Raw genomic sequence first — 24,091 nt, 5'->3', positions numbered from 1 at the left:
GGAAAAATAATAATCCACTAGCCAACACAAAAAAGTAGCCAAAATTTTTGCAGATATTTAGTAGTAAAAGAAACGAATCCCACTCAAAGTCAAGCACGAAGTTCAAAACCTTCATCGAGAAGAAAATCGAGTAACAAAATTAGCTGGTAAAGTTAGAAAAAAGGAGATTGGAAAGGACAGAGGAGACATTACTTACATGGGACCTACAAAGAAAAAATAAAAAAGTAAAAAATGTATAGATAATCAATCAAGTGTGGAAGTGGCTGTGACATAGTATGCAACTGCAAAGAGAGCATGAACCATGCATAGTATGCCTCCAATCCACAAGAAATGGTGGTGTGTGAAGCCGCACGACGCCCTCGATTTGTGGTTTGATATGATCCCGATTACGAGCATCGAGAGCCCCCCGGCTAGGATGATCCTGCGCGATTGCACGAATTTAACAAAGTATGATTCTCCGACAGGCCGTGAACTTTCAAATGAGTCCAATATTCGAGCTTGTGTGTGTTATTTATTAATAAAGGTTTTATATTGAGCCAAGAAAAAACTGTAATTGTGATTATTTTAACATACTAATTAATATATCTGAACCACAAAACTTTTACTAGGGTGACACACTTATAATACTCCTTTTGTTAATGTTTAATAGTGTTTAGATTTGGTATGTTAGTGTCACCCACAATTATCCACCAAATTAAATTAGTCCCGATTTACCCCAACTTCTCATTCACACTTTGAAAAACATTAGTACTTCCCAACTCATCATGCCTAAGCACTAAATCTTCAAGAAATGTCCAAAAACTACAAGGACCAAAAACCTTAATCAAATCAAACATAGAAACTCAAGTGTGTGTGTGTGTGTGTGTGTGATTTTGAGAGAGATGTTAAAACATCGCTTCACAACTCATCAATCTATCTAAGCACTAAATCTTCAAGAAATGTCCAAAACCCACAAGAACCGAAAACCTTAATCTAATCAAACATTATCAACAAGAGAGAGAGATGTTATTTACCAAGTGAAAACAAGGCATGCAATGGACAACTTCTTAGTGGGAGAGGCTTTCTCAATCTCTTCTTGAGTGCAAACACTGCATCCACCAAGCAAATTAGCCAAAACATGAGCTATTCCAAGAAGAGTTGCTGCTGCTAACCCTAAAACATATGCATCATGGCTTGGCTCTTTGCACTCAAATATCCACAGCCTCAAATGCTTCTCCTAATTAACCCCATCAAGAAAAAAAGATATTAATCAATGTAGTTGAAGAAGACAACAAAAGAAAGAACATTTTTTTCATTTTATATGAGTTTGAACAAAGCTTTTGTACAAGATATGTACCTGGTTTTGAGCAGCTTCAGCTTTGATGCCAAGAATCCCACCTACCATGTCGAGGCAGACGATCAAGAGGCAGGCGAAAATGCCCATAAACTTGCCCATTTTAGCAGTTTTTGGAGTGATGGGAGAGAGGCAAAGGATTGAGGTTTGAAGAGGGAAAGGAATGAATATGGAGATTTTGAAAAAGCCTCTTTTGTTTATAACATAGTGGTAACTTTAATTTTTTGTTACTTTTGTGTAATTAATAGTTTGATATTCTTTGCTTCGAGGCTTTTGGATTCTTTTCAAAGGGGAAGAGGAAAAGTGGGGCATATTAGCAACAGAGGAGCAGTGCAGTTTGAGCATATATTCTTTGCTAAAGTTATTCTGTTCATATGCATCATGCATGGGGTTTTTTATTTTGACTGTTTAGTAGGAGTAACATTTTCTTTTTTAATAATTTTTCAAAATTTCCGTTTCATGTTAATAGAGGCGTTTCATTTAACATCGAACAGAGGGAGTACTATTTAGATTGTCGTCATTCTTGATGGTGATTTTGATACTGTTTGGATAGTTGTTATTTTGTTGGATTCTGCTATAACTTTGAACATTTTTTGTACTTCCTCTGTTTCACAATTAGAGTCACACTTCATTTTTTTACATAAATAGTAAATAGGTCTCACATTCACTCCACTCACATTTTATTATAAAATTAATATAAAAAAATGAATTTCATATTGCACTAATTTTTTCAAACCACTATTCTTTACATTTTTTAAAATCGGTGCCCACAATAAGAGTGACTCCTATTATGGGACGGAAGGAGTATACCTTTTAACAAATATGCCTACAATGATAGATTTACAATTTTCTAGATGATTAAAACATTTTGACATTCAACTATAAGAGGACAAAGTAAAGAAATGGCAATTTATATTTTTTTTCTTTTGCCAACTTCTATTAATAAAAAGAGCAAACACTATGATTCAAGAATGAATGCAAATTACAAGACCTACAAATGAGAATGTGTTGCAACTGTACACAAGAATTAAAAGCGCAAACAAATGAATCGCCGCACCTACAAACACGACTATCTAAAGCACTAACTACAGAGCCATTTTTTAACCAGCGAATCCTCAAAGCATTGCCTGCAAAAAAAATTCACCTATCCCACGTCGCCTGGTACACAGTAGGCCTATGCCGCAACCACTGCAACATCTCTCGATCAATCGACCCCTTGTGCAATGCAGCATCGAGCATCGGACTCCCCACGAATTTCAATGAGCTCTTGAACGACCATATCCTGTCCTTTGGCCAAGGTCTCTGGGGCTGCTTCTCCTGCCAGGATAGAAATAGGAGATTTCGGATTTAAAACTAGTAACGACGGGTCCGGATGATTATCAAGTTCTGTGAAACTCAGAATTTTGTAATCGTCTTAGTGGTGAACCTGCGAATGGTGGAGAAAAACATGAAAAGTACGCGAAGGACTCACCATGATGGAGAGCATGAACTTCATCATCCTTGGGCCATAGACGCGCTGGCGTGATGGCTTTTGGACTTTGGCATAGAAAGAGCCAACATCGGGTAAAGATAAGCAGCCTCGACTTGCTTTGGCCAGGACAGCATCTGGTTCAGCGTTTTGATTGTGCCAAAACATTAGCTGTCCTAAACAATATGACTCGCCATATGTTTTGCAGTATTCGTGAACACCAGAACCCAACTTATCAGCGTACTTTGGACCAAGGTCGAGCGGACTGATGTAAACGGGTGGGGAAGTTACTTTCTTGTATTCCTGCAAGATGAAAATTAGATCAAATAGAAAAAGCACACTCAACTGAAATTAATGTTCATTGTGCTGGAGTTACTTACTCTAATCCTAAAAAAGCACTTTGTATGAGCATATAGGTGTATCAAGTCAGCAGCCGCATCATGCCGACTTTTATATGTACAAGGAAGGTTTCGCACCTCATCTCTCAACCTGAAATGGGTAAACGCATTGTTTTATATCTAAGGAGAAGTGTTCTGAGCTTGAGATGCTTATCCTCAGTTCAAAACGCTTACCATAATAAAGACCTCCTAAGCTTCGTCTCTGGGTTATCAGAACCACAAGGATCGTGAGCGTTAATCTTCACCTTGAGATCTTTCAATATAGCATCTTCTATATGAGGAGTCATGGACTGAATAAGTTCCTCCACTAATGACTCTTCTCCTCTCCAGAGGAATGAAGCTGCTTCTTCAGGGCTAAGCCTTTCAAGTGGAGGAGGGGCATTCTTTGGGTCGCCAAAAACAAATCGCATAACATATCTCACCTGCATGAAATTTGGCACGAAATTTCATCAACTCATGCATCCATCTATCCAATAAAACATAGTAAGTAATAAACACACAGCCTTGCCAATAAACTCCTATGAGTAACAGCAGTATTTTCAAGTCTCTTTTGTGGAATGAAGAAAAGAATGTGCTGACAAAAATAAAATCAGCTCTACCTTGTCGATTGTAAGAGCCAAATTCTGGAGCCTCTGATTGTACACACCCTCCGCCTGTAACAATAAAAAGTCAAACTAATGAACCACATATCAAAATCTATATCCTTGTATAGCTGCCATCACAAACAAGGTGAGGAAGTTAAAAGAGAGTTGGCTGACATATTTATACCTGAATTTCAGCATCGGTCCTCTCAAGTTCCATGTTCACTTCAGCAAAGAACCTCTTCTTTTCATCTATATTATGCTTAAGAATCACATTAGGGAGTTCCGTCCTTTCAAAATTTATGAATCTCACCTAAAATAAGAGATCCAATTATCAAAAGGTGGCCTGGAAACATTTCATGTTAGTAAGAAAAAGAGAAGGAAGCGTACCAAGCGAGCTGAGTAGGCAATCAGCCAATCAGGCAACCCACCAAGCAAACAACTCCCAAGTCCAGCTTTACCCAGTTCGATATAATCTTCCTCAGTCACCGAATTCAGTTCACAAGCCTCTAGTAGCAACTGGTGCCGATCAAGTAATCCATGATGCTCTTTCAGCACCTAACATCCAAAATAATAAAGTTATTGCAGCAACCCAAGCCATAGCCAGAAAATAAGAAAACAAAATACATAAGGAAATGGCTATGCTTAAAGAATCGATGAAAGCTATCAACTTAACGACATTAATCAAATCCTATACCTTTTGGAAAGCCCCTTCACCTGTCAGATTCAGATAACTCCCACGGCAAACCTGGTTGCCACATAAACAAACTGAAGCTTCGTACTCTTCCTTACTCTGCAGAATTCAATCGTTACTCACCAAAGTAAAAAGAAGGGAAGTAAAATCTCATACTGCATAACCATGCTTTGCAATTCACTGACCTCAGTAACAGAATTATAGTCAAATGTGATCTCTTCGCCATAAGCAATTGGTCTTACAGAATAGATACCAATCTGGTACTGACCATCAACAGCAGTAACCCTGTTTTATCATAGTTAGTGATATAGCAATAATCCCTTAAAATATTCCTTTAATATTCATAACACAAGATCTCATCGGGAAATAAGACTTATTAACTGCACAAGCAGAGAGGATAATGCATTACAACCGAGTACATACTTTGCTTCACAATTAGGTCTGCAGGAGTGACAAATCCGACTTGCATAGTTTGCCTTGTGCATTGCATCAACAACTACTAAATCATACCCATCAGCGTCACCCTGCAAACAAAGATTTAGAATAAACCCAAGGCTCAATGAATCAAGAGGTTGGCAGATAAAGAATGTGAGTTGTTAAAGGTGCCCAAGGCGCAAGATATAATTCATTTTAAGGGCGCACTTTTGAAGATGACGGATAAAAACATGATGAGCAAATGATAACAAAATAATTTGCGCAATCAAATGTAGGATACCTTCGGCCTCTCAAGATATATGTTATAGAACTCTGGGGCAGAATCACTATTGTTCTTTTGCAGAGCACGGATACCGTCTTGTTTTTCAAACCATTTCCAAGTAGGATAAACCTATGAGCAAAAGGAGAAAAACTCATCAAAATAAAGGTTTGCGTGCAAGGTTACTGGCATAGTGGCATAACAATGATAAGTTAAAGATTCACTGTCAAAGTTCATCAGTATAAAAAAACATGCTTACATTGCAACTACGCATATCAGTTGTGCAAGGAATCACTAAAAGGTCAAAATGGAAGTACAAGTTCAGATCACAAAGTCATAGGTGAAAGATAAACCGAATAGCATCTCCAATAACTGTTTTCAAAAGTTAGAATAAAAAAGGCGCATAAGAATCATGTAGTTCCCTTCGGGTACGGTCCAGCCCTGGGCATAAGAGTACATGGTATGTAGCATCTTGGATGTAAAGAAAAGAAAATGAGGGGAGACCAAAATGCAAGTATATGATAAAAATATTGGTGAAAGATATTTCCATTATTGTAAGTCCACTAATACCGAGTACTGATTTAAGCACAGAAGGAACTAAAGTGAACCCAGGAAGCTCTTAAGAATAAAACAGAGTAAATACAATTAATATTATAATTATAAAACATTAAAATAAGTACCAGTAGCAAAAATTGAGATATTAAAATGAAGCATTACCTCTCCAAGAAATTCAACAACAAAGTCATCTTCAGTGAAACCACCTTCCTTGTTGCACACTACTCCGAGACCCTGGTCAGAAAAGCACCATCAGAAGGCATGAACAAGACTAAGAGCGTGAACATGCTATCCAAAACAAATTAACAATATACTTTTAACACAAGATAAGTTGGTGTGGCTGACCTTTCGATAAGCAACATAGTTGTCCTCTGGTCGACCATCGATGGCCTTCAGCATAAACTGGCAGAGACGCAAGAGTCTTCTGTCTCCATTTTCATTGGCAGTGACCAGTATCTCTTCAAATACAGGTTTCAAAGGATACACCATAGGAGTGTTCCCAGTGCCAGTAAATTTTCTTATTTGCTTGTTAAGAGCACGGAGGAGAACTTCTTCAATGAACATATGCTTTTCGACAAGTGACCAATCTGAGTCATCCGGCATTGAATCAAGAAGAAGATTATGAGTGTACGGATCAATACCATAAACTTCTTGTTCTAAGACCTCATCCCCTGGGGATTTCCTGGGTTTAAAATCCTTCACCTCAGGAATTTCCATATCAGACTCCTCAGTGCCATTTCTCTGAGCATAAAGCTTCTCGTCATAGTCTTCAGGTAAAGAAACCTGCATTTTTCTTCTCACTTCCTCCTCATCCGCTACAATAACATAGTGATCAATAACTTCATACTTCCTTGTGACAGGAGGTACAAGACTAGCCTTTGTCATGCGAGCACCCCATTCACGCTCATCAGCATAGGGATCAAGCCCATCATCAAGTGTGAAAAATGTGTCCCCCCTAGACTCTTTGATAGCACCTCCAGACGGTGATTCTAAGTCACTTTCCGTATCTGATGCAGTGCTCTCACTTTCGGTGATACTTGCATTGGAAGATCTATCCATATCATCAGATGTGTCACTTCCTGAATCCAAAGATCTTTTGTATAGTTTGGATAATCGCTTTCTGATTTCTCGATCAGAAGCACAATCTCCAGAGTCGTAAAGACCATTCATGAACAGGTTGCTATTGCTTCTGTATGAATGTTTCCTTTCAGACCCTTTATTCAGGTTCTTCTTATATTTTGAGGAAGTACATGAAAAGCCAGGAGGCGAATCCTCTTTCCAGGATCTCATCACCTCATCTCTTGTATATTCTACCTTTGAACCTTTTTCCAAACTTGTAGCTAGTTGAATAAATAATGTTACAACACGTTTCATGTCTCTAGCATCAACCCGAGTTTTAGCCCTGGAATGAAATTCATCATACGCCTCAATTAAACAACAATAGGACAGCAGAAACATTACGACTAGCTTGAAAATTTAGACAGAAGTTAGAGTTCCTTTTCCTCATCTATAACAAACACAAACCAAATTCCAGAGCAAATATAAACTATTCATAATTCAATCAACCAATGCAAGGTAATAAAACTTAGCCACTAGATGCTATTAACAACACACAGCTTACGTTTCAGCCACACATATTTTCATCAGTAGTTATTAACATAAATGGTATATCTAAGCTGTAGCATCAAGCCAAAAAAACGTCCTTGGACATCATTCCTAAGATAAAAGGCGCATGAAGTACGAAAAAGTAAAAAAATAGTAGGAGTGTGGTTGGTTGACACAGAGCCCTTAATACAGTGTATACATGTGCTCACTATATATTTTGTCTGCCTCGTCTGCTACACAATTTTTTTACTCGCACCAGAAGCAAAGTCATGCAAAGCAAAGGTAAATATAAATGATTGTTTAACATGACTTACTTAATTGCATCCCTGCACATACGACTTATGTCATCTTTGATAGCATTCAATCCACGTCTTGTATAATACCCATTTCTCATTCTCCCCTCAATATCAGCAACCTGAAGATCTCAAAAATTATATATCAAGTATTCAAACTATCCTATCAAGTACCAACAGAAAAATAACCAGAAAAGGTATGATCAATACCTTGATCTTAAAAAACTCAATGGTATTCTCATTCATGATGTCCCGTAGGCATGTAGCAACGTATTCCTCCATTCTCCTGAACCCATTTCCAGCCTTCTTAATAGCCAAACGCCTCAATTGAGCATCCCTAGAAAGGATGGATGAAGACTTTCGGGCATCAAAGAGCTTGGACCGTTTATACAAGCTTCGCCGGAATAACTGGTTTGCAGCGTCCCTCTTATCTGTACTTTCTAAATACTCTTTAAGTCCACTGGATTCATCCATATGATTAGAAGATGATGGGTTCCTATCAGTTAGGTGATTAAGGCTCCGTATTTTCAAATGTGCATTCCGGTTCCTGACCCAATTGATATTAGGAAACTTTGAAACAAGGTCTTCGAACTGGGTGCAACCTCTAATATCTATAGATGATAAAAATGGTAATGACTGAAGAACTTCCTCAAGCATGGCAGAAGTAATGCCAGTACAACCACGTAATATTAAGGAAGTTATCTTTTCTTCCTTGTAATCCTTCTGCAGAATACAATATAAGTCAGACTTGAAACATAACAAGCTATAACGAGCCTTCAAGATCTCACCATTTAAAATTTCATTTAAGGTAAGGGTAAAAGGAATACAGAACTACAATCTATGCACAAATGCAAAATTTAAGATAAAGTTACCATTATTTTCAAGATGGTGGAGTCGGAGCAGTTGGGTCCAATAGCATAAAAGTCAATCTGTCTAGAAATATCTTTGTAATATTTGGCCACCGATCGCCAGTGCTTGCACGTCAATGCAGCATAAAAAAGAGACTTGACATCAGCTCTAAGAAAATGAAATATCCGGGCCAGGATATTGCCATCAAGCAGATCCCAACTTCCCCTCTCTAGTTCAGAATCCAATTTGTCTCCTTTTATGAAGGAAACATCAGCACATAACTCATCAAAGTCACAATTATCATTCTGAAAAGTTAGCACATCATCATCCGTCTCGAACTCCTCGTCAATCCCATCTATCCTAGCTCGTTTGCTAGCACGGAAGTGATCTGCAACATTAGTTCAGAAGATATTTTCACTGAGTGTAGTCATAAACATAAGCTATGTATATGCAAATATCGGTAAGATAAGTCAGGGGCTTCCACCATAGCATGCCGTTTCACAGTTACAGAATGAAAAGAAAACTACAAGTGATGAAAGTTTATAGTTAACTTTTTTGGTCACTCTCTTGGACCTTTTTAGGGATTTATCTTATATATCTTACAAAAAGTACAAATAAACAAATAATACAACATAGTGCATAAGCAAAACAAATAGAGTGATCAGTACCAGAATTGTAAATATGTTTCTCAATCTCTTTTTTAGGCTGTCTGGCACTGATCCAAGGATCAAGCACTTCATTAATGGCAGCTGCAAACTCCCGGCTCTTGTATGACTTCATAACCAATTCATGAAGCCTTCCTCGAGTATACCCAATAAATTGGGGATGTAGGCCATGGAATCTATTGGATGTTATATGGTCCCCATCCAATACGCCACCACTTGCTTCTGAAAGCAAAGATAAACTAGTTGCAGCCTCCTCATGCTTTTTAGTTCCAGAAGGCTCAGATGAGACAGTCACTGGAACCCAAATTTTATCTTGTTTTCTAAATACACTGCTGTGCTTTTGGATGACACCTTGATCTGCCATTCTCTGAAGCTCTGAGAATGACAGAGGTCCTCGTTCATGTCCAGCACCATCAAGGAAGCACCAATCTCCCGAATGCAATCTCAATTCATCAAGCTTGTAAAGACGGTCCTTAGGCATACTGACAAGTGCCCTGTCCTTACTAGAATCATGTGAGTCTTGTTCATGAGCACTCTTACAGGGACCATCTTCAGATGATTGCTTTATGTCACCACTAGAGGAATATGGCCGCGAAGATCTCGAAGAGAATCTTTCCTTTCTAACTTTTACCCGGGATTCGGATACAAATGAACCATGGTCCTTTACCACACAAGCATTTATCCTAATCACTGAAAGCATCAGTCCTCTGACCCCCCTGGGAAGGAGAGGTTTATTTTGGGTCGGCCTGGTTATAGCGCTGAGGTCACTCAACTCATCAGGAGAGGTAAAAGCCCATGGTGGCAAGTCCAGTCTTCGACCCTGAGAAGGGTGGTACAAGTCATCCTTTTGCTCCCACCTGGGGTCTTCACAACCAGACTTGGGCATTTGGCACAAGGGATAGCCATCATTGAGAACAACCTTTCTCTTCCAAGATCTATCTAGAGTAGTTTCATCACTTCTTATCCAATCACATCCCCTGCACACAAATTGGCTGAAGAAACTTTCACCAGTATCATTGTAATCCAGTTCATTATCCCTTTCCAATGAGGAAAGTACAGCAGGTCTTGATTCTTCATCATTCACAAATTGAAGCTCAGAAGCACTATCTTCAAAATGCTCATCCCTATCCTTTAAGTGCCCTGTAAAACCTGTCAATGCCAAACAAAATTCCTTGAGTTACAAGCACATTTTCAAAGTTTATCTTCAACAATAGCTAAGAATTAACTCATAATGGTATATAGATTGAAATTGTTTTAGGGCTCAAAGATTTGAGAATTAAAGTTTTCAGTTTAGTATTAGCAGATTATAGAAAACCTGTTCTCCCTGTTGGATAAATTTCAAAGAGCAAAATTGTACTACTATTTATTAAGCTGATTTTCAAATCGTGTGAAATCAAAATATAGAAACCGTTCTGCTTTAATTGTATAACCACAGAAAGGTTATTTCTACAATCAAAATTCCAAATTCTATATCCAAATAAGCAACAGACAGAGCAGCTGCAGAACAAATTAAGAGATAGAAACAGAGCATATATAGAATGTAAACCAAAGACCAGAAATGTTGATGCAACATGAAATAAAGCCAATCTGAAAAATAAGCAAACGGAACAATTCTGGAGCAACACATAGGCTTCATTAAAACAACTCTTACTACACATCGAAGAAATCAAAATAAAGTACCTAGTGATTTCCACCATTTCTCCCAGTCCACAGGATCTGACGAAATTTGCAGCAGTTCTGCAAGAAAAACATAGAAGATCCATTAAATGAAAAGCACAAATACAAAATAGATACTACTACTTAAATTTCAGCTTCAAGTAGACAAGACAGAGACAACAGGCTGAACTGGAACCTTATTGAATAGAAAGTTTTTATAAATAAATTTTCATATAAAAAATGTTTTACTTATATCTTGCATTACAGCACAAATTGGGAAGTACTCAAAATTAAAATGCATCCTTTTGATCGTGTAGCACCAATGAACATTTGACGAGCCATATTATTTGAAAATCTGGGGAGAAACCAGCTTAAGACATCAGATATGTTCATACCTGCAAGCATCTCAGCTTCCTTGCCGGGAATTAGCGTGACACCCTCTAGGAGTGCTCCAACTCTATTATCAATAAGAAAATCTTCTACAGGCTTGGAAATAAACAATATGTCCTTAGAGCAGATAACTGGATTTGAAGAAGAGACCAGCAATTCTCCATTACTGGATACCTCGTTTCCATTATCTGCCAATAGATTACCAGGAGCCTCAGGAGGACAGACAAGTTGAGTAACTGTGTCTGGAACAATAGAATGGAAGTTTGCAGTAACCAATGGAGAAACCGCTTTTTCAACAGTTACCCACCTGTCACTTTCCAAATGTTTGATCAAATGATCTGATACAAGATATCCCTCTTCAACAAGTTTTTTGAGATCAGACAACTTGGAAGGCCCATGTTCGATGCCAAAGTGGTCCAGGTAATACCACTTCCCTGCGACTGCATCACCGACTTGCGGGACATGAGGCGGAGTGTTACAGATGTCCATGTCTTCTTCCATTGACGCTGCTTCTTCAGCAATTCCATTTTCTTGAGACATTTCAACACTTTTAAGCGAAGGACTCTGAGATAACTCTTCATGGTCACACGAGGGCCCGGAAGTTTTATCTGTGGTTACATTTCCTATATCTGGTGACTTTTTACCCAAAAACTGTGATTCCCTTCCACCAGAATCCTTTACCTGATTATGCTTTCCTTCCTGCCCTTTGCTGCCATAATGGACAGAGCGCTTTTCCCCAACTCCAGGTTTTCGATTTGTTTCGCGATCCCTACCATCCCGATTGCGACCATGATTTCGAGGGGAGGGCTCCACATGAACAGGACTCCGGCCCCTGTTATCAAAGTGACGGCTAGATTCATAAGGTGACTTACTCGGATCATATTGGTCATAAGTTGGTGTCCCACGGAGGGCCGGGCTGCGATCCCGATTATCATGGTTGCGGATCCGATCATGTGGGGACCGCTCAGAATGATGGGGACTGTCGCTGTGTTTATCATAAGCAGCTGCTCTAGATGACTCCATATATCTAGAAGAATGCCTTTCAGAGGGAATATTTCGAGATGAAGAAGAAGAAGCAGTCTTGTACGGTCTCTCCATAGTCCTGCCGGAGTAGTGGTCTGTCAGGAAACCAGATCGGCTGCCACCATCGTCCGAAAGCTTCCTGTTTTTAGATCCAGAATAGTCCTCATAGTCAACACGATACTTCCGCTCATTACCATCAACATCACTGCCATGCCGCTTTAAGCGGTTGCCGAACGAATACTCTCTTCCATGGCTCTTACTACTGGTGAAATCATTCTTCAGAATGCCTTCTTCACCAGTAATTTTGGAGCTGATTTTTGGAGTTTTCTCAGCTTCATACCTGGAAGTGTATTTCCTCGAATGCTGAGCACTCCCGCCACTTCTGCCAAGCTCCTTCTCACTGAAATACTTACCTGACGTAGGTGACGTCCAATCGCGCTCACGGTCACCTTTCCACCCCTTATCCTTACCGGGCGGTGACCAATCACGGTCACCTTTCCAGCCTTTTTCTCTAGAAGGAGGAGACCAATCGGATTCACGATCAACTCTCCATCCCCTTTCCCTAGCAGAAGGGGACGTCCATTCACGCCCTCTTTCCTTCGCCGCATCAAACCTTCGAGCCTTCGAGTAACCATAATCACCAGCCTTATCAGTTCTGCACCACCTGTCAGGGACAAATTCCCCCTTTTCCAGCTCCTCTTTCGATGAACTCCAATCATTTTTCTCCCATTCACCACCACCTTTCCGCCACTTACCAGGGATGAACTCACCCTTCTCAACCTCACTCTTGATTTCGTACCTTCTTACCGGTTTCTCAGGAACAAACTCACCATTCTCAAAGGGAAGCGTCCCCAGCTCACCCTCCTCCACTTCATCTTTGTTGTTGTCATTAGAAACATCATCACTGCCATTTTTCTCAGGAATTCCTTTATTATGATTATTATTATTATTATTCAAACAGCCAGAATTGTTCGTGCCCAGCTCGGTTCCCTTGTGCTTTTTCGGCTTCATCTTCCGCTTCACTTTAGCCAACTTAACGGAAGTCTTGGAAACAGAATTGAGCTCGGTGTTGCCATTAGTCTTGCCCCCGCAAATAGCGAACTTATCCATAATATGCTGTGAAGGGACACATGCAACACCTCCATCGCCCATGGAATGCCCCAAAATCAATCTTCAGCTCGTTTGAACACGTGCAGTCCAACCCTAATCCTCTTCTTCTCCGGGGCTGTCAATGCTCATACTGCTGCAGCCTTGCTAAATCCTCCTTCCTCGAAATCCACCTGCGAAAAAAACCCCAAAATCAATCCAAAAAACACAAATTCACCGGACCGCAATCCAGCAACATACACGAACAAATTACCGATGAAATGCAGAAGGGTTTTTCAATTCGACGGAAAAACAATCCCGCGAATTGAACAAACACCACAACACCAACACAGAAAACGGTTTAGAAAGACCGGAATCCCGAAAAACGAATTTGGGGCGGAAAATGTGGTCGTGGCTAGGGTTTTGAATCTGAAGACTTACGAGTTGGAATTGCGGAAGCAGAGTCGAGGTGGTATCGGAGAAGTAGGCGGGTCGATTGTAGAGTCGGCGATTGGGAGATTTGAGATAATTGCAGACACCGGATCGATTGATGAGAGGAAGAATAGCTGAAGACGAATCTCTGTAAATCGATTGTGTTTTTAAGCTCTCTATTTTCTTTTTATTTTAGCGCTTGTTTTTTTTGTTTGTTAAAACAAGTTGAGTGCTTGGGCTTTCGCCATTGGCCCGCCGATGTAATATTAAATGGAGTTATTAATTAATTTTCTAATTTTTAACTAGTATTTTAAAATATTATTAATTGGGGAATTATTTATGCCCTCAAATTGGATATATTATGTTGCTAATATGTTATGAATATTGAATATGGGTCATCGAAACAAAATGCTCTACGGTTATTTCATGGTTTATAATTAATTATAATCAATTATTTTATGGTCATAGGCCGTTATCAAAAGAAATGGTTTTTATATATGATTTATTTAATTTGATTGAATTCAATTGATGGTGCAATTTAAATTTAAATTATATTATCAATATTTTTTTATAATTAGAATCAGTTTTTTCTAATTTTAATTTATATATAAGTTGTTGAACCTATTTCAAAATATTGATTTCGGGTGTGTTGTCTAATTTTTGCTATTTTTTTTAATTGTTCACGTATATGGAGTCTCTAATTATTGTGATGATGTAATGTGATCTTTTAAATGATGTGCTTAACATTCACCTCTTTTTTTTTGTTAAAAATATCATTTTTAAATTTTCATAAATAAGTTTTGTTTGATTCGGAATAGTAATTACTGATCTACGAAGGAATATGTTTATAATTAATCTATACTCCATTTTTTATGGTCGTGCGCCTGTATCATAAGAAATGGTTTTTATATAAAAAAAACATGATTTATTTAATTAAATTAATGGTGTAATTTAAATTTGTAGTATTATAGTATCAATATTTTTGGCAATTAAAATCATTTATTTTTTCTAATTAAAATGTATACAATAAATGTTGAAACTATTTCAAAATATTAATGCAGGGTGTGTTGTCCATTTTTCGCTTCACTTTTTTAATTGTCTGCATATATGGATTCTCTATTTTGTGATGATGTAATGTGATCTTTTAAATGGCATGCTTACTGTTATCACTTATCGCATTGCTTTTGTCGTTTAAAAAGATAAATTTTAAATTTTCATAGACAAGTTTTGTTTGATTCGGAAGAGTAATTACTGATCTACGAGGGAATATGTTAGTTAAAACTCTTTGTCGTTTTATGTTTTAATGACGTGCTTACGTCATTGTTTACTTTTTAAAAAATTATAAATATCGGCCAATAAGTTTTTGAAACTTGTAAAGTCATCGATAACTGGTTAGTCAAAACAAGAATTCATTTTGACGAAAGTGTCTAGTTTCCTTTGATTATTGTAGGGCTTCATTTCAAGATTTATCGACTGACTTGATGGGGATCCTATTTCCAGTCTACTTCATTTTTTTAGTTCAATTTTATTTAATTGCTTTAGTTAATATAACTCTAGATGTTACACTTAGACAAATTTTCTTGTTTTCGCCTAGGATTCTTCCTAAAGAAAGCAAATAGAATTATTATTTTTTGTTTAAGAGTTTCGAATTTCTTATTCTTTTGATTATTTTCATTTTCTTTATCAAAAGGTGAGTTCGATATTTTCATTTTTGCATTTTTTAGGAATAGAGTCGGGGTTTTTTTCTTGATTCGGAAGAGTAAATACTGATTATTGAGACCCAACCAACTTAATGTATATGAACTTGCAAATACAACTAGTTTATAGCTTATTAAAAGTGATCAACCTTATACGATTAACTAATTTTATTATATCGGATCGGCACAAAGATAAAAATATGTATTGCGCATGTAAATATCACCTACTATTATTCAACATGAGATATAATATGTTAATTTTATTAAAAATCAAAGAGCATTAAATATATCGAAATGTGTCGAGGATTTCCTAATATACATTAGTAAAACGTGTTGTCCGTGGTATATTTTCGGAAAACTATTAAGTTCTGTTTGACTCGGAAACAACACTCAATAAATTAGAAAAAAAACTAGTAATTCTAGTTAATATGTATTGATAGCTTAGTTTTTAAAAACTACATAATATTAAAACGGTATTAAGCTATATTGCATTATTAGGAGTATGATTATCAATTCGCTTTAAAACATTCATTCTGTAAATATGGTAATTAGCGCTGGATATATCTAAGATTAAAAAGTTGACAACATTTTATACGAAAATATGGAGTATTAATATTAAGTTTGAAATTCCCTCAAGAACATCAAAATTTAGTAAGTCGCATTAATTTTTTAATAGTATGATCTACCTTTAATGGTGGGCCTTGCTTTTGAAGTCATTAAGAGGGCCCAATAAAAGAAACTATATATAGCTCAATATGATTGGGCCTTAGCTTATAATCTAGTAAGTACATTATTTGAATTAATGGGCTTTCTCGAGTATTGTTGGGCTTAGTGTGAACGATTTATAATCCCAATATCATTTGAAATTCATTCAAGGGTGGATCCATGTGATATCGGGATCCACCAGATCCATCGCCAACCTATTAGGGTCGGAAAAATTAAATTAAAAATAGTGAGTTATCGTCCACCACGATGGAGCAGTTCACCCTAATCTCTTGGTGTTAGGATTAATTCACATTCTTCATCAAACGATCATTGTCGACGACGATTGTCGTACCATTTCTGTCTTTTGACATTGACGCCGAACTTCTTCTTGTGTCCAGCTCCACAATTTCATTATATTACCATTACCATTGTTGATTGAAATTTTGATGTCAGTCATTTGACATGTCTAGTCATTTCTATTGCTATTTACACATCATGAAAATGCATTCATTATGTTTTTTTTACTTTCTTCACTCCCACATCTTTTCAATAGCATCTTATGCTCAACTTTTTACCACAATCCACAGTTGCATATGATTGTGTATAGTATAGGAGGTCTTTACAATAATGAAACAATATGTTTGTAGAGTAATTTATGTACATACATTATTGCTCGTGTTAATATTTTTATATACGTTACATCAAGGTTTTCCTTTCAATGCCCTTTATAATAGTTAATTGACTTATATTTAACACATGAAGACAAGATCCTATTTGATTATATATCCACTTGGAAAGAATCAAATAAAAACATTTCTTATCATGAATACGCGAAAATCATTTTCAGTCATTGAATCACGATAATCTATGATTAAACGTATCTTACTAGCTAGACGAAAGCAAACCTAAATCTCTACTTTATTCTCTTTCTCTTTCTTATTTTATTTCTCCTCCTAACAAACCAAATAAACTATATAAAATTATGTGTCGTCCAAGGATATGATAAAACGGAGGGAGAATATAAAAATCATTTTTTTATTATTATTAATCTTAGACGAGTCCATTTCAGCTTAACTATCTTAACTCATCAAAGATATCTAGTTAAATTTCAATATACTCCATTCAACAACAAAGCACAATTTAAACATCAAATATATCTAATCTATAAATATATAAAGCCACAGTTTTTATTAAAGAAAAATTGCATCCTCAGTTTTTCTTCTCTCTCTACAATCTTTAATGCTACTACAATTTCAATTTTTTTGCAGAAACTTCAAGTGAATTGAATAGAGAGGAGACTACAACAACGATACAGTTTCCTCTACTTTTTTCTTTCAATTTGTGTAGTTTATTTGTTTATTATGATAGAAATTCATGGGTTCCATCTTAAAACTAATTGGTGATAAGAGTAGAGGCCCATGAGACTTATAAAGTGGATTAAGCTCTTTGTGTACACCGATGTGGGATATTATTATATTCATTTTATGTTTCAATTGCCAACACCCTCCCTCAAACCCTTCAAGGTGAATCTTGGAGGGGTTGAACTTTTTTATGATCGATTGGACAATCGGCCCAATTTTTTTTTCGATCGGTTGGATCACTAGCCCAAATTTTCAGCCCAGTTATACTGCTGGGTCAGTCGTTTTTTTCGGTTTCAGCCCAGATATACTGCTGGGTCAGTTAAATATAACCCACAGTCGGCGACCCGCTCTGATACCATGATAGAAATCCATGGGTTCCATCTTAAAACCAATTGGTGATAAGAGGAGAGGCCCATGAGACTTATATAGTGGATTAAGCTCTTTGTGTACACCGATATGAGATATTATTATATTCATTTTTATGTTTCAATTGCCAACATATTATCTAAAAGTATTATTTTATGGATTTTATGAATCTTAACTAATTTACCTAGCTTCAGTTTTTATCTTTTTAGTTTATTGTCTCTAAAAAATTTGTTGATATAAAAAAATGTGAAAAACAGAAAAATAAATGAAAAACGTAATTTCGGGTATAGATCAACAATTATTATGTAGATTTAAATTAAACTCAAATGTGTGGAAAAGAAGTTATCATTCATCATATGGAGATGGAGAATCAAGAAATCCTTTTGTAAAAAATTCTATTCTGTGTAGAGGTTAAAGGCCTCACCGAAATCTTACCGGAATAAGCAATATTTTTGCATTTAAGAGCAATTCTTGAGTTAAATGGAAATGCTCATATTTTTATGATATGGAATGAGTATGTGTTTTATACTATTAAAGATTGTAATGAATTCTTTTTAATTTGATAAACTTCATTCGTCCACTAAAAATAGAAATTCTTTCATTTTTTGTTCATCCCCTAAATATAAAAACTTTTCTTTTAAGGAAAATTCTTTTTCTCCAATGAGTTGAGTCTCATTTTCCACTAAAACACTTTTTTTTCTATTTGTTTCTTATTTTACAAATTTTGCATTAAAACATGTGACGTTTCAATAGTTCCTATTTCAAAAAAAGACGGAGGGAATACTATAAATGTATTTCACATATTAAAGTTATGACGAAATAAGTTTGATATTAATTTATGACGTGATATGTGGAAGTTATGACAACATAAGCTGTTAGGGAGATTTACTGAAATATGAACAACCGGATATACTAAAAGGCGTGAATAACACTTGCAGATCAAATCAATTTGGCGGTTCTACCAATATTTGATCGGATAAAATTCAGGTTTCGAAGATATTCGTATGTTGATTCTGTAGATTTCCTCTGAACCGAAATTGATCAATAAGAAGAGGTTAAAACGAAACTTTGCGTCTCTTCACGAAGAGTTGCCTCTCTTCGTTTCGGGTAACTGAATTTAACCGATTTTCAAAGGGTTTCTAAAATTGCAAATTAGTCCTTCGACTAACAGAAAATATTTTTTCGGATGAATTTTCTGTACAGCTCGACCCCAGCCAGCTGCCCTTTCGGATGAATTTTCTGTACAGCTCGACCCCAGCCAGAGGCTCTGCCCCTTGGACCCATCTACTCGGGGGCGCTGCCCCCGAACCCCCGTCTAGTCATAACGAATTCAAATAAGTGTACACTCCGCACTTCCAACTTATTTGATGTCTCATTATGATCACGTTATCAATCAAGTTAATCAAATTACACTAAAATATCCAACATAAGCTTAATATAATATCATTAATTTGATTAAAAAAAAGCCTAATACAAGTATTAATTTATAGTTACAAAAATAAATATATTGAGGTGGACAGATGATATTACGATGTGCGTGACTAATAACTAAAAATGAACATAATATATTTAGAAGAAATACCTTATATAATTATGATATAAACATTTATCTAAGTATATTATGATTTGATGAAATACCTTATTTAAAATCATTTATTTTAGTGACAAGATTTTGATTAATATGTCAAAAATATTAAAACACGAAATATTATTTTTTTCTCAAATGTCTAATTCACTTACAAAATGTTGTCATTTAGTGATGTTCAAAATGATGCATTTCACTACATTAAGCTTTTAATTTCTTTTCTTTTTTTAAAACACTATCATTTTAAATATCATAAAAGGACTACATTTATATGCAAACGTGATAAAAAAAAGAAAAATTAGAACTTCAATTTCGATATGACTAATCAAAATTTTACTACTACTAAACTTCATAACATGGAGTATTTATTATGTACAAATGTATATAAAATTTTGCGTTTCAAATTTATTATGTATGAAACTTATTATGTAGAGTAGTACTCCATCTGTCACATTCAAGATGTCCACTTTTTTTTTTTAGTTTGTCTCACTCATGATCACAAAGGTTGACACTAACAGATTGGTAGACCCTTTTTTACAAGGCACGACAAGGCACACCGCACATTGTATATTTATGATTGCAATGTATTTTGACTGATAAAACTATTTTTGCATATCTCTAATATTAATGTATTTGTTGTTGTGTTTATAAGTTTTGGTATATTTTACACTCTTTGATTTTTACTCACACATATTTTCTCTATTTGTATATCTTATTTTAATTAACTTATACTCTTTGATCATTAGTCACACGTCTTTTCTTTGTCATTAATTTTATTATTTTTACCCCTCTTAGATCATAAATTAAAATTGTATAAAATCATTTGCCGAATTTAAAATGTTTCATTCATTATGGAGTAGTAAATTATTCATTTAGTATGAGCCAAGAAGTATATTTATGTTTTTGTAAATCTTCATGTTGCTTTGAATTCTTATCTTTTCTTATTGTAAATCTTCATGTTGCTTTGAATTCTTATCTTTTCCTATATTTTTATTATATTTTGTATTCATTATTTGAATCTTCCCGTGCATAGCACGAGTGTTAATACTAGTTAAGTTTTAATATACTAGTTTTTGACAACAAAGCATAATTAAATTAATAAAACGCTTAAAATTCAATATTGCGAAAACTCATCAATAAATTTGTAAACATGAATTCAAACTCTACATGATAAAATATTCAATCAAAACCCTTTATTAATCTCAAATATACTCTATTTCAAATAAATATTTAAATAACTCACAAAAAGATAGCTCTCCAATCATACTCATACACTTGATAAATCCAACTAAAAAATAAAAAATTGAAAAAATCAACTGTTTGATGCTCTAATAATAGGTGGTCCTAAGCTAGAAGGTATAGAAACTCTTTTGCAGCAAACAAATCAAAATAAAAACAAAAAACACTCTGCATTTTCCACTCTTGTGCTTACTGCTTTCTTGCAAATCAACAAATTTGATCAATTTTATTCGCAAGAATGTCAGAGAATATATACCAGTGGCTGCAACACATCTTCTCTTCTGTCAAAATCTCATCGTTTTAATCCTTATACTATGCAGATTTCAATGCTGTAAAAATCACACACACAAAAACCGGTAGCTTCACACACACACCTGTCTCACAATCGGTTGGGATCAACCACATTTTAGCTTAAATTCGACTTAAAAAAGCATTCTTTCACAAAATCGAGAAAACGGGTGTTATCTGCATGTCTCTTTTCGCAGTTTTAGAATATGGCCCATTTTTTCTCTTTCCTTAAATCTCAACCCCATTCTTTGTATTTTCGTTGGTTTTGCTTAGGGTAGATTCCAAAAGGGTGTCTTGACTTTGAGGTGGAATTCTCTCTTTTTTTTATATATTTGAGCTATGGAGCATTTGTTTCTTGATCTTGAAGTGGATGTCAATGGCGAAGAGGTTTTTGTGGTGGATGAGGTTAGATTCTTGGCTTTCTTTGAATGCCCTTTTTCTGTTTCTGTTAATGGCATAAGGGCTTCTTCCATTTTTGAGGTTCTTGTCTAAAGTTCTAATCTTTTTGCCTTAATTTCTCTTGTTTTCTTGTTTTTTTTAATAAATTTCTGGGGGATATAAGTTGGGCTTCATTGGGATATTATTGTACTCGGATGTTCTTTCTTATTTGAGTTTATTTTACAATTAATGTGTCTGCACCCTCAAATCATGATTACACTATTATTACAATCACTTTTATCTTCTTGTACTACTATGATAATGTTTTGCAGCTAATTTTTGCTGGAATGCTGTCTAAACCACTTAATTTAGCTAACATTCTTCACATTTGTGTCTAGCATGTTCCTCACCTCATTTATTGTTGCCATATTTAATGTTGATGCCTTTACTTTTTTGATTCGTTCACACCTTTCAAGGGAGGTTAGACAACAACACCTCCAACCTCAAATTGCAACTGTTTATTTCCCTACTTTGTAGGGGCATGCCTCTTCCCTGGATTAATTTGCCAGAATTTATTGCTTTACAATGACATTTCATCTTTCTACATCACCTAACCAACTGTTTAGGTTGTAGTTACTCACTTCTCTTGATGAATATTGCAAGATCTTTTGCAGTTTGTTGTTGTAATAACATTACATGTTCCCTTTAATGATGTCTTGAGTGTACTCCTTTGGTCCCAAATTGTCTTTTTGTTTAGCACTTCTTGCCTTTAGAATTAGCTTTTTTTTTGTGTAGTTTTTTGGTTTTATCTCAACTGTTGTTACAAGTTCATGTATGGTTTTCTTGTAGAGAGTTGTGTCATCTTTACTCGGGAAAGATCAGTAGATTGGTCGGGAAATCAGAAGGCGTAGCACGTCGTCTGAAGGTGATATTCAACGACTTCCCGGGAGGGGCAGAGGGCTTCGAGCTCATCACAAGGTTCTGCTACAGCAAAGGGAAAGTGATCATAACTCCTCTCAACATCTTCAATCTCACTTGTGCTGCACATTTCATGGAAATGGACAATCTATCGGAGCTAACGGAGAAGTCTCTACAAGAGGTTCGTTACTGGAGCTGGCACGAGCTTCTAGTAGCGCTGAAGCAGTGTCAGGAGCTGCTCCCCCGAGCCGGCTCACTGGCATTGCTCGACAAGTGCTTGGACTCTTTGATTGGAAGAGTTGCATCATCTTGTGAGACGAGTCCATCTCCTTCTGTCTCGTCTTCGGATGGCTCTGGCTTAAGGCTGTCGTGTGACACGAGAAGCACGGAGAGCTTGAAGAGTGGCGCCTTCAGAGCCACGTGGTGGTTTGAAGACCTCGTGGCGTTTGGCGCTGATCTTATCCAAATGCTAGTAAAGCTAATGGTGACTAAAAATTTTGATAATGGGATTATCAGCAGATTTCTGTTTTACTATAAAAAATCAAGATTTGCTTCTGCCTCAGCTGATGACAAGGCCAAGATCATCGAAGCTGTTGTTGACATGCTCGGGTCTTTAGATTTGAGGTGCGTTTCGTACAGGAGCTTGTTCGGGATGCTGAGAGTTGGCTTGAACACGAGCTTGAGCCAGTGCACCCGGGACAAGCTGGAGAGCATGATCGGCTCACAGCTAGATCAGGCGACTTTAGATGATCTGCTCGTCCCATCCCCGGTTGGATCGAGCTGCCTCTATGATGTGAATCTTGTTCTTAGGTTCTTGAAGTCCTTTCTTGGCAAGGGAGTTTGCTGCGTGCCATTGAGCCGGCTGAGGAAAGCCGGAGCTTTGATGGATCTGTTTCTAGCCGAAGTAGCCCCGGATCCTCACCTGAAGCCATCCAAGTTCCTCGCTCTGATCACAGTGCTGCCCGACTCAGCTAGAGACTCGTGCGATGGCATGTACTACGCGGTGAATCTCTACCTCGAGGTTATCCATCATGAAAGTTCGATTCATTCAAGTTATGATATGAAATGATTTATGTGTGCTTTTACGTTTCGAATTGAAGAGCGATGATCACGAATGATGCAGGTTCACTCGGGCTTGTCCGAGGACCAGAAGATGAAAGTATGCCGCGGATTAACCTACGAGAAGCTCTCTCCACAAGCGCTCGACCACCTCACGCGCAACGCCAACTTCCCTCCAAAATCCGCGGTGCAAGCCGTCGCCTCTCAGCAACACAAGCTGAAAAACTTGCTCCAAGACACGAGCCACGCCACTCCGGCCAGCCCTCCTCTCGAGGGGTCCAAGCAGGTCGTGCTCTACGCGAAGAAGTTCAACCTGACGGACGAGAACGAGAAGCTCAAGGCACATCTCCAAGGGATGCAATGGAGAGTGGTGGAGTTGGAGAAAGTGTGCAGGAAAATGCAAGTGCAAATGACAAAGGTGATGAAATCAAGAATGGCAAGCCACAATAGTGCTAAATCTGTACCTAGGCTTTGTTCATAGAAATGAATCAAGATTTCATTTTTTTTAGGCATCTAAAATATTATTGCATAAATCAATGTGCATATGTCCATTTTTTGTTTGTAGTAAGGTAGTACTTAGTTGTCTTCATCTCTGTGTTTATACGCAGAGAATTAAAGTTTGGGTGTATGTGAGTGTTGCAGATTTCTGTTTATTCTCTGCATTTGTTGGAGGGTCCATTCCCACAATATAGGTTAAGTCCTTGTTCTTGTAGAGAATGTACAAATGTCATGTCCCTTTCTATGTTTATTCTATTGTTTAATTTCGATTTAAA

General features: G+C 36.7%; 3 protein-coding genes across 5 annotated transcripts; 1 reads left to right on the top strand and 2 right to left on the bottom strand.

The window, feature by feature from the left end:
• Positions 1–35: 35 nt before the first annotated feature.
• On the bottom strand, positions 36–1,543 carry LOC121811579. Its single transcript, XM_042212445.1, has 3 exons — positions 1,337–1,543; positions 1,014–1,216; positions 36–421 (listed from the first exon to the last, which is right to left on the bottom strand). The coding sequence occupies exons 1-3, from the start codon at positions 1,433–1,435 to the stop codon at positions 244–246; spliced, it is 480 nt and encodes a 159-aa protein (XP_042068379.1). The 5' UTR covers positions 1,436–1,543; the 3' UTR covers positions 36–243.
• Positions 1,544–2,228: 685 nt separating this feature from the next.
• On the bottom strand, positions 2,229–13,904 carry LOC121741974 (histone-lysine N-methyltransferase ATXR3-like). 2 transcript variants are annotated; one of them, XM_042134970.1, is made up of 20 exons: positions 13,732–13,904; positions 11,187–13,484; positions 10,816–10,872; positions 9,139–10,284; positions 8,494–8,858; positions 7,832–8,344; positions 7,643–7,743; positions 6,069–7,125; positions 5,886–5,957; positions 5,190–5,300; positions 4,898–4,998; positions 4,660–4,759; positions 4,478–4,573; positions 4,171–4,338; positions 3,968–4,093; positions 3,799–3,852; positions 3,374–3,621; positions 3,182–3,290; positions 2,805–3,104; positions 2,229–2,650 (listed from the first exon to the last, which is right to left on the bottom strand). In XM_042134970.1, the coding sequence occupies exons 2-20, from the start codon at positions 13,354–13,356 to the stop codon at positions 2,474–2,476; spliced, it is 7,071 nt and encodes a 2,356-aa protein (XP_041990904.1). In that variant the 5' UTR covers positions 13,357–13,484; positions 13,732–13,904; the 3' UTR covers positions 2,229–2,473. The 2 variants fall into 2 exon arrangements, with proteins under 2 accessions (XP_041990904.1, XP_041990905.1); XM_042134971.1 differs by lacking the exon at positions 13,732–13,904 and adding an exon at positions 13,565–13,723.
• A 6,899-nt stretch (positions 13,905–20,803) lies between these two features.
• LOC121740985 (BTB/POZ domain-containing protein At3g22104-like) lies at positions 20,804–24,091 on the top strand. Of its 2 annotated transcripts, none has more exons than XM_042133659.1 (3): positions 20,804–21,368; positions 22,191–23,262; positions 23,383–24,091. In XM_042133659.1, exons 1-3 carry the CDS (start codon positions 21,334–21,336, stop codon positions 23,797–23,799), a joined length of 1,524 nt encoding a protein of 507 aa, XP_041989593.1. In that variant the 5' UTR covers positions 20,804–21,333; the 3' UTR covers positions 23,800–24,091. The 2 variants fall into 2 exon arrangements, with proteins under 2 accessions (XP_041989593.1, XP_041989592.1); XM_042133658.1 differs by having other exon boundaries at positions 20,806–21,368; positions 22,191–23,280.

Source organism: Salvia splendens, chromosome 7 (genome assembly GCF_004379255.2).
Source record: "Salvia splendens isolate huo1 chromosome 7, SspV2, whole genome shotgun sequence".
NCBI classification, from domain to species: Eukaryota; Viridiplantae; Streptophyta; class Magnoliopsida; order Lamiales; family Lamiaceae; genus Salvia; species Salvia splendens.
Note: the sequence above shows the minus strand (reverse complement) of the source record. Positions and strands in the feature narration are given on the sequence as shown.

What these genes read in the sequence shown, in the direction of transcription:
- LOC121740985 (XM_042133658.1), top strand. Translation starts at nt 21,334, where the DNA reads ATGTCAATGGCGAAGAGGTTTTTGTGGTGGATGAG. An exon ending in AGGTTTTTGTGGTGGATGAG is followed by an intron (nt 21,369 to 22,190) that starts GTTAGATTCTTG and finishes GTTTTCTTGTAG; the next exon opens with AGAGTTGTGTCATCTTTACT. An exon ending in CGGTGAATCTCTACCTCGAG is followed by an intron (nt 23,281 to 23,382) that starts GTTATCCATCAT and finishes CGAATGATGCAG; the next exon opens with GTTCACTCGGGCTTGTCCGA.
- LOC121811579 (XM_042212445.1), bottom strand. Translation starts at nt 1,435, where the DNA reads ATGGGCAAGTTTATGGGCATTTTCGCCTGCCTCTTGATCGTCTGCCTC. An exon ending in CTGAAGCTGCTCAAAACCAG is followed by an intron (nt 1,217 to 1,336) that starts GTACATATCTTG and finishes GGGGTTAATTAG; the next exon opens with GAGAAGCATTTGAGGCTGTG. An exon ending in GCATGCCTTGTTTTCACTTG is followed by an intron (nt 422 to 1,013) that starts GTAAATAACATC and finishes GCAATCGCGCAG; the next exon opens with GATCATCCTAGCCGGGGGGC.
- LOC121741974 (XM_042134970.1), bottom strand. Translation starts at nt 13,356, where the DNA reads ATGGGCGATGGAGGTGTTGCATGTGTCCCTTCACAGCATATTATGGAT. An exon ending in GGAAGCTGAGATGCTTGCAG is followed by an intron (nt 10,873 to 11,186) that starts GTATGAACATAT and finishes TTTTTCTTGCAG; the next exon opens with AACTGCTGCAAATTTCGTCA. An exon ending in ACTATAATTCTGTTACTGAG is followed by an intron (nt 4,574 to 4,659) that starts GTCAGTGAATTG and finishes TGAATTCTGCAG; the next exon opens with AGTAAGGAAGAGTACGAAGC.